General features: G+C 37.7%; 2 protein-coding genes and 1 long non-coding RNA gene across 3 annotated transcripts; 1 reads left to right on the forward strand and 2 right to left on the reverse strand.

Annotated features, from left to right (window-relative positions):
* The first annotated feature begins 334 nt into the window (after positions 1–334).
* On the forward strand, positions 335–4,071 carry LOC149229054 (glyceraldehyde-3-phosphate dehydrogenase GAPCP2, chloroplastic-like). The gene is given in 16 exon segments (XM_089380947.1): positions 335–460; positions 614–676; positions 837–922; positions 971–1,098; positions 1,246–1,284; positions 1,403–1,432; positions 1,654–1,826; positions 1,920–2,029; positions 2,067–2,174; positions 2,213–2,330; positions 2,440–2,588; positions 2,837–2,920; positions 3,005–3,064; positions 3,382–3,591; positions 3,840–3,923; positions 4,008–4,071. Coding segments are annotated over 16 exon segments (1,632 nt in total).
* Positions 4,072–8,249: 4,178 nt separating this feature from the next.
* Positions 8,250–8,564, reverse strand: LOC149229055 (uncharacterized). The gene is made up of 2 exons (XR_016247271.1): positions 8,508–8,564; positions 8,250–8,386 (listed from the first exon to the last, which is right to left on the reverse strand). It is a non-coding gene; the product is annotated as an uncharacterized LOC149229055 (long non-coding RNA).
* A 3,645-nt stretch (positions 8,565–12,209) lies between these two features.
* LOC149229056 (uncharacterized) lies at positions 12,210–13,440 on the reverse strand. The gene is made up of 2 exons (XM_089375775.1): positions 13,050–13,440; positions 12,210–12,887 (listed from the first exon to the last, which is right to left on the reverse strand). The coding sequence occupies exons 1-2, from the start codon at positions 13,130–13,132 to the stop codon at positions 12,311–12,313; spliced, it is 660 nt and encodes a 219-aa protein (XP_089231901.1). The 5' UTR covers positions 13,133–13,440; the 3' UTR covers positions 12,210–12,310.
* Between the last annotated feature and the right edge of the window lie 925 nt (positions 13,441–14,365).

Here is a 14,365-nt window from a genome sequence, read left to right on the forward strand (position 1 = left end):
TGTATATCTATGAGATCACTTAAAAAGCAATATTAATCTCTAGCATTTGTACCTATCGAATTAATGTTAACATTAAAACAAACCCGTTGATGGTTAGCGAGAATGCAGCAGGCGCGTAAAACCAATTCAAGCTATGGTCGGGCCTCTTCCGCCTCGGGAAGAGACCAAATAAGATGGCAAAAGTTAAGTTCGAAATAAAACTTTGGTTATCCGGCACAGCGCGTTTGAGGGCGTTTGAAAACTTTGTAATAAGCACAATATAACACAGTAATAAAACTTGAAACTAATGCTATCTCGGACCCGATCGATTACAATAGTCCCTGCCGAATGCCAGATGGCAGGGACTAAAAACATCCCAGGTATTCCTATATGGCATATACTGGATGGTTCTTTGATTTCTTATCTTTACTTACAACGTATTCCAGCTTCGTCGCTCGATCATGGCGATCTTAGGGTGCAGGTAACGCGACACTTGGTATCCATGCGGTAGCATGAAGTCCAGCGGTCCAGCTGTGGCGACTTTTATATATTTATATATTCTAATTGTCATATTATTTTATTTAATAATTTTTTATATAACTTTTAATTATTCGTTTTTTCTTTTTATTACTAGCCTGTTTATTACCACGTCCGTATTTGCCCAGTCTTGATCCGACCATCTCTCGTTAGACTCTCGGTTTCTTGCCATGGGTGTGTAAAACACACCCTCATTGATTCTTTTGAGCAGATCTGCTGAATCCATCTCGGGAGGTTGATTGCCATGGGCTGAGTTGTAAGCATACATTGAGTTGTTGCTGAAACAGTAAAGATTGCGTGTTTGTATCCTTACGTTTAAGTTGGAACTATGTTATTGGTATTACGGAATCTCGGGTGCGGCGCTTAATGCTGCAGTGGGTTCTGAAGATCCAGTGATAGTTTTACGGTGTTAAATTTGCTCATTAATGTTAAGACTGGCATCTTCACCTTAAAGGGAGCAATATTCTCACAACGCTTTACGGGTAGGTAATGTGTTTTCGTGTTCTCTTAACAGATGTCAGAGTGCTAGGACTTTGCAGCCAATTAGAGCTACTGCAACAGAGGCCCCTCCTAGAGTTCAAAGTAAGTACTAGCAAGCCCATTCTCTGTGTTGTCTTCTTTAGAGCTAGAACAGGAAATAAATCAGATTGACAGATTTTGTCGTGGGCAATGTCTTGCATTTGGATTCAGTAATTACTAAAAAAAATTAATCATTCATTATTTTTGCAGGATCCTCGGGAAAGGAGAGGACCAAGATAGGAATAAATGGTGAGTACCTTTACTTATTGTTTCCTATGTGTAAATATTCTAATCATATTGTGATATGTAACCCACACTGAGAATATTCACGATCAAACAAGTAAGATCAAAACCGTTCTGTGTACAGGATTTGGTCGTATTGGGAGGCTACTTTTGCATGACGATGTTTTTGTTTAAGTGACTTTATTTCTCTGGATTCTAAGGTGTGCTTGACTCTAGCAATTTGTTACTTAGAATGCAAGCAATTGCTGTAGGATAATTTCTCTACGTTGAGCAAGTTCCTTGGGTTAATTTCAGTGCATACTTTGAACTTTAACTTGATGGAATTTGTTCTTGTGCCTTATACCGTTCTGAATTTTCTTTTAAAGCATTACTGTAGCATTCCTATTGACCGAAATTTGACTAAACTTCTGTTTTGTGGTTGTGGCTGGCAGGCTTACATGTTTAAGTATGATTCAACTCATGGGGTATACAAAGGGAGCTTGAATATTGTTGATGATACGACTCTTGAAATTGATGGTCATAGTATTACTGTCAATTCTAAAAGGTATGCCCCTTAACATTAACCAATGTGTAAATAAACACCGATAATTATGATTTAGAGAATAATGATGCTATGATCTCTTGGAAACCACTGCTACAAGGATCCTTCAGAGATTCCCTGGGGTAACTATGGAGCTGAGTATGTTGTAGAATCATCTAGAGCTTTTACAACAACCGAGAAGGCTTCTGCACATCTTAAGGTATATTTTTTGTGGTAATTTTTGTATTTTTTCTGTTTGCATCTATAGTTTTCCATCGACAAATGTACTTAAGATTGTTGCATCTATATTTTTCCATCAACAAATGTACTTCCTGCAAACATTGTCATTGAGTCATAACTATGTGTCAAAATTAGCTCACCCTAAAAACTGAAACGAATACTCATGGACTGGCTACAGGTGGTGAATGAAGAATTTGGTATTGCTGAGGCCCTCATGACCACTGTTCATGCAACAACAGGTAGGCATGGGCCTCTTTGTTTTAAGTCCTGAATTTAAAATGATAATAAAGTTGTTATGAATTTCTTATGTTATTATCTGATGTGTATTCAGTTCTTGTACCTGTAATTTGTTTTTTGTTAAATGTATATATCTGACAAAGAAATGAAATTTCTATAAATAGCTACAGGCAGTTGGGAAGGTCCTTCCAGAGTTGAATGGAAAGCTAACTGGAATGGCTTTCCGTGTACCAACACCCAATGTCTCAGTTGTGGATCTGACATGTCGCCTTGAGAAACCAGCATCTTACGATGATATAAAAGCAGCAATGAAGTATTGTCCTTTTACCTTGCCACGATAAAACATTATATTGTTCCAAAATAGTTTCTGCTTTGAGTGCTCTTAGTGTCATCTTTAATTAAGCTTTGATTATGGCTTATGGTTTCTGCTCTGATAACTCTTAGTGTCATATTTTTACTCTTAATCATCTTGGAGCCTTAACTATGCTTCTTCTCTGATCACTCTTAGTATCATATTTTAAAGCCTTGATTAGTATTATAATGTGTTGTATACATGGTCAGGGCCGCATCTGAAGGGTCGCTAAAAGGCATCCTTGGATACACTGATGAAGATGTCGTTTCGAATGATTTTGTAGGCGATGCAAGGTAAGAACTTGCATGAAATAGCTTAGTGGAATTTTGGTTTTGTATTTTAGATAAACGGCTGAATTTTCAAGTTTTCCTTTACAGGTCGAGTATCTTTGATGCTAAGGCTGGTATAGCCTTGAGTTCTACATTTGCGAAACACGTGTAATCTGTTAGTAGATGCCAAGGCATTTGGCATTTTCAGTGTGAGATTTGTTTTGTTAATGATATGGACTAATAAGCTTGACATTGCTTCTGCAGCAACCGAGTGGTGGACTTGATCTCCTCTGTCAGAATCAAAGAGTCATATAAGATCCTTTAGCCAGGATCTTTCTTCAAACTCAAAAGCTAGCACTTGGGAAGAGTTGTTTTCTAATTCCCCTGTTTCGACTCTCTCTCTCATTTAGTTTTATTGCCTTTATATCTGTTGAACTAAGTGGAATTTGCTGTTTGTAAGGCTTGCAATGAATAATGATTGTAAGGCTTGCAATGAATAATGATGGAGATTATAGGATATCTATGGTGACTTTTCGACATTATATTTTACAGGCAGTTGGGAAGGTCCTTCCAGAGTTGAATGGAAAGCTAACTGGAATGGCTTTCCGTGTACCAACACCCAATGTCTCAGTTGTGGATCTGACATGTCGCCTTGAGAAACCAGCATCTTACGATGATATAAAAGCAGCAATGAAGTATTGTCCTTTTACCTTGCCACGATAAAACATTATATTGTTCCAAAATAGTTTCTGCTTTGAGTGCTCTTAGTGTCATCTTTAATTAAGCTTTGATTATGGCTTATGGTTTCTGCTCTGATAACTCTTAGTGTCATATTTTTACTCTTAATCATCTTGGAGCCTTAGCTATGCTTCTTCTCTGATCACTCTTAGTATCATATTTTAAAGCCTTGATTAGTATTATAATGTGTTGTATACATGGTCAGGGCCGCATCTGAAGGGTCGCTAAAAGGCATCCTTGGATACACTGATGAAGATGTCATTTCGAATGATTTTGTAGGCGATGCAAGGTAAGAACTTGCATGAAATAGCGTAGTGGAATTTTGGTTTTGTATTTAAGATAAACGGCTGAATTTTGAAGTTTTCCTTTACAGGTCGAGTATCTTTGATGCTAAGGCTGGTATAGCCTTGAGTTCTACATTTGTGAAACACATGTAATCTGTTAGTAGATGCCAAGGCATTTGGCATTTTCAGTGTGAGATTTGTTTTGTTAATGATATGGACTAATAAGATTGACATTGCTTCTGCAGCAACCGAGTGGTGGACTTGATCTCACACATGGCTTTAGTTTGCCTACTTGGGTTCTGGCTGACATTCTGTCTAGCCTCATTTGGTCGATGTGTGTTATGTTATAATCTGTTCGTTTTGATTCTTGTGGCTGAAACCATAAGGCATATGTAAACAAACCATTTGCTTGAATGACTTAGTAGTTGAACCAACATTAACTTTTCGAAAGTGTTTTGAACTCTTAACAAGTTGTTTTTGCTGCTGCTGTTTGGCTTTCTATTTCTTAGGATAGCATGTGCTAGCTTGTTTACTCCGAAGGATTCTAGTTAGCATTCAAGCAAGCAGCACTAGGAACAGAGGCCATATATATATGCTTCGATTGCAGTTGCAAATATCCCTTATCATGCAGATCATCTAGTTTACCGAGATCCAGCAATAACAGTTACGGAAGGCAGAGGAATTAGTTGGGTCGAGTGCTCCCAGGGTCGACCTGGGCAACTCACATACTATGGTGAATTTCTATAGAATCTCCTGCAGGACAGACATAACGTACATTGCGCACCAGTTTCAGTAATACATAAATCACACAATTGCAATAGAAATAGTCACATGAGCAAGTTTCAGTAATACATAAATCACAATTCAAGATACACCAGTTTATGTTGCTAGCCCAAAATGACACAACTGCAATAGAAATAGTGACATGAGCACTATATACCAAAGATCTGAATATTATTGAATAACTAACTTGCAGAGAATCATCATCAATTCAAGACACGAGTAACATGAAAACCGCCGTGAAGCTTACATTTGACCTTGAAAATAAGCATTTCTTATGACAGACTGTAACATGTGAAGAATACAAGACAAGCACGAATGCTAACAATTAGGACATTAGTGCCGCAGTCGAGCAGAGACGATAGAAGCATAAAAAATGCGAGTTGCAGCACCATGGCGGACCCAAATGCATATTTGAAGCATCCGTCGTACACCTGTAACAGAGAAGGAAGCGGGGAAATAAGACAATGCGTAAGATGATGCAAAAGAGATGTTATTGTTTTTTTGGTTTCTTTTTTCTTTGTCTTTCGACTTTTACGATGTCAATAATCAGAAGAGTCATGAGAATAAGTGCTAAGAGAAACAATGCTGTGAGTTCAGTAAGTTGGCTTATGCTAATGGATTCCATGTTATGTGAAGCGGGGAGGTGTATGTGAATATCCAGGTGCAGAAGAGGCCAATTTATACAAAAGTTCAACGTGTTTGTAAGGTGGTTTTAAGTGTGAATGGAGCTAAAATACTTGAGGCTCGGATGGAGCAGGGCAGAATTTAATGGTCGGCATAAAATGAAAAGCTTACATTAAGTGAGCAATCGGTGCAATTAAGTGGTCGATATGACATGGGGAGCAAATGGCATATGGAATGATGTATGTGGCGGCAGAAGTAAATGCGAAATTAGGTGATGTATCTGACATCGGGCAATCTTGGTGGTAGATTGGGTCCGACAGGAGATCTATGTCAATATCTAGGTGCAGAAATCTTGAAGATCAGATTGGAGCAGGCCAGTATTTAATGATGGGCATAAAACGAAGACCTTACGTTAAGTGAGCGATCGGTGCAATTAGGTGATCGATCTGACATGGGGAGCAAATGGCATATGGAATGATGGATGTGGCGGCAGTAGTAAATGCGAAATTAGGTGCCCCTTTGAGTCTGTGGCGGTAGATTAAATATGCTGCTGTTATAGAAGACAGTAGGGGAGCTGCGAGGGGTCTTGGTTTTTCATAAAACATGGATTGTTAATTAACTTGCCTTGCTCAAGACCATGAAGCTAGCTGTATTCTCTAACATCAAGACAAGAGCCAAGATTACAAAACGAAGGCAGAGTAACCGCCAAAACAGTACGAGTTATACTTTTGTCCCACATCAGCTGAACTTAGGGATACAAACTGTCAGAAAGCTAGTCTTTATCATACCTGTATAGCTCATATGTTAAGTATGCGTATTTACCTATATTAAGCAGGATCTGTAAGCATAAGTAAGTCATTGCATATTAGAGATAATGTAAACTTATTCATTAGGTAGAATACGGTAGCTGTATTCTCTAACATCAAGACAAGAGCCAAGATTACAAAACGAAGGCAGAGTAACCGCCAAAACAGTACGAGTTATACTTTTGTCCCACATCAGCTGAACTTAGGGATACAAACTGTCAGAAACCTAGTCTTTATCATACCTGTATAGCTCATATGTTAAGTATGCGTATTTACCTATATTAAGCAGGATCTGTAAGCATAAGTAAGTCATTCCATATTAGAGATAATGTAAACTTATTCATTAGGTAGAATACGGTACCCTATTCAAAGCTATTAGTAGATTATGACCCCGTATTAGTCTAATGGGTTTGGTTCATATACCTTTACCATTAGTACACAACATAGCTGGAATAATGAAGTTGAATCAATTAGGCAAGTAAGCTTAACCTTGTTGAAACTTATGACTAGATATTGGTGTATTCAATGGGTTTAGTTCAATATGCTTATACCTAGTATACTCATTAAGCAACAGGTTTCATGTCCTTGTTGCTTACTCTATACTGGAAGCTATTACTCTGGGAAAGAAAAGTAAAATTATTGATCAAATACCTCCAAGTGCTGTCGTACATCTCCACCACCATTAGCCAAGATTACAAAACGAAGGCAGAGTAACCGCCAAAACAGTACGAGTTATACTTTTGTCCCACATCAGCTGAACTTAGGGATACAAACTGTCAGAAACCTAGTCTTTATCATACCTGTATAGCTCATATGTTAAGTATGCGTATTTACCTATATTAAGCAGGATCTGTAAGCATAAGTAAGTCATTCCATATTAGAGATAATGTAAACTTATTCATTAGGTAGAATACGGTACCCTATTCAAAGCTATTAGTAGCTTATGACCCCGTATTAGTCTAATGGGTTTGGTTCATATACCTTTACCATTAGTACACAACATAGCTGGAATAATGAAGTTGAATCAATTAGGCAAGTAAGCTTAACCTTGTTGAAACTTATGACTAGAGATTGGTGTATTCAATGGGTTTAGTTCAATATGCTTATACCTAGTATACTCATTAAGCAACAGGTTTCATGTCCTTGTTGCTTACTCTATACTGGAAGCTATTACTCTGGGAAAGAAAAGTAAAATTATTGATCAAATACCTCCAAGTGCTGTCGTACATCTCCACCACCATTATAGGTGTAAGTATGCACTATGTGCTTTGAATAGGCAACCCCTGTTGACATCAAGGGATAATAAAAGTAACACAAATCAATTTAACTGCATGTGCAAAAACAATGTAAAGCTGGAAAAGACACAATGCTTGTGCAACAGCTTTCAACATGTAACTTCTTACCAAACAAATTGCCATCTGGACTCCACACAACACGGTTGACAGATACACCCGGTTCCTTAACAAGTGCTGCCTGCAGCCCCAGTGCAAAAGATTAAACTGATTGCATCATACATACAGTGCAAGTTGAACAAAAAATCCAAACTAAAACTCTCATATGGACAACACAAATTATGTTTATAGCTGTATCTTCCTAATAAATACATGATATGAGTTCTATTCGCATTCAGTAAGCTTGATACGGATAGATAAGCATGATACAGAAGCTTAACCCTACTACAGCTAGTTACATGTCACTATGAATGCCATTGATTAACTTATACGACATACAGGATAAGGTCACAGTAATGTAAATGAATATGATAGCTTAACCAAGTGACTTGATTCACGTAATTAGATATGGTTACATGAGAAGAGATGATACAGGAGCTATATCCATTGATTTAATTAGACAATAATCGTGACAAGATAGGATAGCACTGGTTATAAGCTCATATTGGACATTCATTACTTATGATGCATTATGATTATGGATTCCTTATAGGTGATAGGTAGAAACAGGCAGCAAGCAGCACATACCTTAATGACACATAGCTATATAGCTATGAACAGGGAGGTATAACAAGAGATTTTCTAGCTTACCTCACCTCCGTGGGCTATGGCTGGTTCAAGATACTAGTATGTTTCAACCAAACTCATTGCTCATATAAAACACGTATTCTCCATATAGAGATGATATCATGACATAACAGCTACTATTCCACCTTTCTCTGGCTCCAACCTAGACAAGTAAGCCAGTTGAGCATCTGCTTCATAAGGTGCAACAACAAACTCAACTCCTTCTGTCTTAAGGATCTGAATCAGGGAAGAGTTCAAAATGTCAATCAGCACAAAGCTTCAAAGTGGCAACATCTCAAACAGAAACGTAGCTGGCAGAAAAACTTGTGAACCTTTCTGGCAATATCAAAAGCACTACCTGAATCAGTTCATTTGCCATGGATGGTGTAATATGCACTGCCCTCTGTGAAAATAGAGGGAGCGGAAAATTATGATTAAACCTCGGGGTACATAATATTTTTACTAAATCATAAAAAGGGGATTTCACTTCACGCAATGGTTCAGTCATACGAGAAGGATATCTGCTTTATATCAAAATTAGTAAGTATAAAGACAACGATCCAAAATATGGAATCTTCAAGAGGATTACTATCACCTTGAAATATAGATGTAAGTAGTTTTTGAAATTTCGAAAACTTTCTCTGGCTCCAACCTAGACAAGTAAGCCAGTTGAACGAATGTGGTTCACAGGCACTTCAAATCTAGATTTTTTGTTTCTGATAAGAAAAAATACCTAGCTTGTTCCAGGCAAGCATCTCTCCTCCTAAGAAAGAGAAAACAATAACTAATTACAATGGCCTTATATAGTAAGGCAATACCATCAGTTCAATCCACCAATAACAAAATGAGATTAGAAAAATGGCTAAGCATGTACTAAGGTCCATAAGTTGAAAATCTTTGATCCCTTAAAAACATTATGTGCTTCATAGAGTGCAGGCGTTATCAGCATGTTAACCCTCCGGTGATACTTTGTAAAAGCCCTCACAGGTTCCGGCTTCTGTAGCTGACGTGAGGCAGAACAGTGATGAAAAGGAAGGGAATTGTGGCTCCTATGTCAGCAGATCCTGAGCAAAGAAGGAGCTAAAGGATAGCTCTGGATTGATTTCAGTTCTGTAGAATTCATTTTATGATTAAAATCTGCCCTGAAGTTAACTCTGAACAAGCTTACACTCTTGAATTTTGGTTAATCTATACATACATTGTTCTGTCAAGCTCAGGTTTTGAAGATTGGATTGTATGAATTGCTGTATATTGAATTGGACTATTCATTCTGCTCACTACAGTGTTACAATTATTGACACAGTGTACCAGAAAATACATAGAGCAAAGGAACTACAACAATATGTGAGCTGTTTGTATCAAGAAGACAAGAATTAATTGGCCAATGCTTTCATGGCATACCTTTATGTTCAGTACTGCTGCCCATGATAGGCATTAACCAGTGTTTGGATTGGGTCAAAACTGTGTAATGAGCGGGTTGATCAACAGACCCGCTTGACCAACATAGTCCCTCTCATGTGTGTTGAGCAGATGTAATAAATAGGCGTTGAATACGAATAAGAGAGGGGTGTTACCATTAGTACTTGATACTGTACTTCAATGATTGAACTAAAGGATACATAAGAGGTATATGACAGAAAATGCAGCTGGTATTAAGTACCCAACCTTGAACCTTAAGGTCAAAACTCTTTGCTAATCTAATTGAAATTCATAGCCTTCATTCAGGCCTCTCCAAAATATTTGATAGAAAGCAGTCAGCATAGTCATTCAGATCAAACAGTAGTAAAAAAAATGTTTCAAGTGGATATTAAGTCAATTCAACTGATACAAGAGTTCAAAATATTAGTAGCCCGCTTCATTTTCATTGAGTTGCCAATAGTTACAACAACATTTTCCAGTTGCAGGATCAGATCAATCTCTATTTTTACCTAGAACAAAATGAACTATAGAGAGGTGACTGATCGTTGATCAATGCATTGACATCTAATGAGTCCAAAGAGCAAGGAGATCCGCCTCGTAGATAGGAGGTCCACTTGAGAGTTCTGTTCCTTGAAGATGTGGCAGAAAGAAATCGAATTGAATCATTCTTCATAGCTTGGATTTGCAAGAGCCAGTGGGATAGTGAGGGGACAGTTTCACTGCAAAGAAAAGCAAGAGAGTTTTGTGTAAGATTCAAATTCACATGTTATTAAAATAATTGAAAATTTGCAGTTCCTTACTGAAATTATTCACTCAATTGTCAATTAAGAGGAAAGTGTAGTAATACAAAGAGAATTAATTGCTTTACATGCTACTTCTCAAGGGCGGAATGACCTTTTGTGCTTTTCAGGCATGCAGATATAAATTAGAACATCAAATTATGTACAACACAAAGGCAATCTATGTATCGATCAGCTAATAAGGAAAATTAATGCACTGACAGAAGTGAAGAGCAAACAGAACATATACAAAATCTAGACGCATATACAGAGGAACCCACAAGTCCATACCCAGACCGATGTAGAGAGATCTGAACGTATTTCTATTTGCAGAACACAATATTTTGCGATATTTTAAAGAAAGTTCAGACACTGGGTTCAATTTCCAGTTAACAAGAATCGGAGTGTTGAGAACAAGCTTATGCATACATGGACAATAGAAACACAGAAAATAATAAATGCTCTTTGCTCACCTGCTGAGAAGCATCGCTTGGCTGATGTTCTAGATCCTGTAATTTTTTTCTGCTTCTAGATCCTGTAATTTTTTTCTCCTTTTCCAAAAAAGCCTTGTCTTCCTCAACAAAAAGAGGCTATACTCTTCCCCAATCCATTTTTCAGATGCAGAAACACGCCCACCAACACTCAGTTGCATAAAAGACTTTTGTTCTCTAATATTCTTTGCCGAGGAGAGGAAACCAGCATGGCATCCACCAAGTAGGAACAAAGAATGTGGAGGATACAAAATCTAGACGCATATACAGAGGAACCCACTCAGCATACCCAGACCGATGTAGAGAGATCTGAACGTATTTCTATTTGCAGAACACAATATTCTGCATTCTCACCAGTATATGAAAATGGCATGACAAACTCCTGCCGTTAAACAATAAGGAGCTTTCTTTCTTTTCATTCCAGTAGAAAATAAATGCCCAAAGGAAGAGTAACTACAGGTATAACAGTAGCATGAAGATGGTAATCCGAACCATCAAAACATTCATCAGAGTTGTTTATTTTCAGCCCAACAGAAACTAAAATGCCCAGAAGAAGAGTTCTTATGTTCAAATAATAATAAAGACAGATATAACAATACCATGAAGATGGTATTCCAAGCTTCCAGCAGATATGAACTCGTAGACCAGAGAAAGTCACATCCTACAGAGGATAAAATGTGTCAATCTGTACGGACAATGACATCCGAACTATCCAACAGGAAGCTGCTGTGTACATGGAAATCTCGCAAACTGTATGTAACGTCGGCAACGTCTTCGAGATATTTTTCATACGTCAGTCCTGTTAAGGATGGACACAGTTCGAGCAGTAAACTGTCCTTTAGGATGCATTTGTATTGAACATTTGCCTCTGTTTGGATTGTGCAATTCAATTGCAAACTGCGTCGATATGTAGTTAGCTGTTTGCATGTGGAACAATTAAGTTGGTCCATGATAACTGTTCCAAATGTATCGGCGGGCAGAGAGCAATTGTTACAGATTATAACAAAGGGTTCTGCATGTATGTTTGCTATAGTCAGCATTCCTTTAACCTGGTCCATGTTTCAGTACAAGCCTAGCGTTAGATATTGTAATAAAAATGCTAAGAGGATGTTAAATGAACGTGCGTAATTTAGGAGAACAGGAAATAAAGATTTATAATATATATTTTGTGGAGTATGAGAGGACCTTTGTTGTTGAGGCAGGTAGTTTTCTCAGGTCTGCAAGTACCCTGTCTGAAGTAACGGCTGTAATGAATGTAGATTTGCAAGTGCGTAATGACCCACGTTCTTTGCCTCGGGCAAGATTTCGAAATAGCACCATTGGTGCTTCTTGTTTCGAAATTTGTTGTTGGATGGATTTGAAAATTGGCTTAAATGTACTAAAAAGATGCACCTGCGTTGCAAAATGTACTAGTGTTAAATGTAATTGCTTTTAAGTAAATGGTTACTTAAAATGTATAGATGATTTAAATGTTAAAAAGAATAAATGGTTGAATTTGTATATACCGTGGCTTTGTCTTTTTGAGCTGGGCCGTCCTTGATAGTTAGGACATATTGACCAGCTATTTCTTTCGCTGTTGTTACAAGGCCGGCAACTGTGCCGATTGCAAACGCAGCTGTTGTGCTGGTGAGCTGGTTAATAGTCGTCGTGGGAACAAATCTGTATTCCGTACAGATAGGTGGAATTGGTTCCAAGATGCTCTTCCCATGCAAAACAAGTATACACGGACAGTCTCCATGGTCGTAAACTGTCTTGGCAGAGACCTTGAAATCTGTAATACAGATTCCCTGGCCCACTACAAGTTTCGCTTCAGTAGCAGCAATCAGGCTGTGTGGCACATTTAGCGTAATTGTCATATGCCCTCTGCTGTCCACTAGGTCAGCACGTAACAATTCAATTCCGTGGGCTTCGTCGACCAGTGTTTTGTATATTACTAGAACCTGGCCGTGAAAAGTTGTTCCCATTTTCAGCCCTTTTAACTCCTGTATTGTGATTGTTCTGCATAGTTGATGCTTGGCTGCTATCTCAGATGTACTTTCCTGTTTCTGCCTGTAGAACAATATTAAAGAATCTGAATTAACATTATGTTTGTACTACAAAACTTGATGTACTTTCCTGTTTCTGCCTGTAGAACAATATTGAAGAATCTGAATTAACATTGTGTTTGTACTACAAAACTTGTAAGAATAGATTTGAAGGTTTTTTAGTTACTTTTTAGCAGTTTCTGAGACGTCACAAGTCTCTGAGAGGGAGCATGTCTCTGGAGCAGGTACTTCTTCGTGCTGTCTTTTCATATTAATTATCTGTTTACCAGTCTCTGATCTGAAAGGCAGCAAGGCTCTGGAGGAGTTACTTCTTCGTGCTGTGTTTTCTTATTAGTTATCTGTACAACACGAGTACAAGCTATTAGGTCTACAAGCAAAACTTGTTCCATGTAATAATAAATATGTATTCTATTAGGTCTACAAGCAAAATGTGTTCCATGTAATAATAAATCTGTGCATAACGTTATTCTATGTGTCGTTACATACCTAGATCAGTTAACGCAGAGTGTTGCAAGGGAGCTACAAGAAATAGACTTTCAGTATGGCCATTGGAGATTGATATTGCTCGGATAACACAGCATTTGTTTGAACAGGGAAATATGAAGTTTCCTTGAATATGAAGTTTAGCAAATTGTAGAGAAACTTGTGTATCAATGCTACTTTGATTTTGCTACAGGCTAAAATTGATTTGTTCCAAGGGTCATTAGAGCTGTAATAGCGCATAGAATATGTTGTGATCAGACCAATAAGCCCATGTTACATTTATCTCACACTGTTTCATAGGCAAAGTTGTCCAGATATGGTCTATTACTGTGTTTCGGTGCGGAGATAGTTTGCTTGTTATTTCATGTAAGTTTTCCATTTCCATAAATTGTACAAAGAGTTTGCTACGAGCTGTTTCTTGTTGTATGTCAATGTTCAAATCACCAACAACTAAAAAAACACAGTCAGTATATGTAGTTTGCGACTTTGCTTCCTGAATTATTTGCATTATTGTGGATACTTGTTCAAATGGTGCTGCATAAATGTTCATTAAACAAATTGGTCATTGGAAGTACATGTCAATTAGGGTAAGCTCTGTTTTGTTCTTGCAAAATGTCTTTCTTGCTCTAATAGGTATTTTTTTGTTTATGCAAGTAAGAACTCCATGTGTAGAATGTGCAGCCGCAAAATTGAATGATAAGAATTCTTTGACTACTGGTGGAGTGTACAAATGAGTTTCTTGAAAACATAGAATCATGTTGTCCATTAAGTCATTGTGATGAATCACGTCACTAAGATGTGCACGTAGACTACGTGTGTTCAGGCTTGCAATCGATAAAACATCCTTGTTAACAGATTTCTTCTTTGCGAATTCTAGTTTCCATGCACCAGTTGTTTCTAGTCGTGCCATCTCATTGATTATTTTGTTTTTGACATGGAAGTTTTGTTTTGTCAATTTGTTAATCAAGTATAGTGAGTCAATAGCTCGAACACGTGATA

This window comes from Pinus tabuliformis, chromosome J, assembly GCF_031772625.1.
Source record: "Pinus tabuliformis cultivar Carrire ecotype Pingquan chromosome J, CPIR1, whole genome shotgun sequence".
NCBI classification, from domain to species: domain Eukaryota; kingdom Viridiplantae; phylum Streptophyta; class Pinopsida; order Pinales; family Pinaceae; genus Pinus; species Pinus tabuliformis.

Bases quoted from the DNA above. Each gene is read 5' to 3' on its own strand.
- LOC149229056 (XM_089375775.1), bottom strand. From the start codon at position 13,132: ATGAAAAGACAGCACGAAGAAGTACCTGCTCCAGAGACATGCTCCCTC. The intron at 12,888-13,049 runs GTAACTAAAAAA...ATTGTTCTACAG, and splicing joins GTCTCAGAAACTGCTAAAAA to GCAGAAACAGGAAAGTACAT.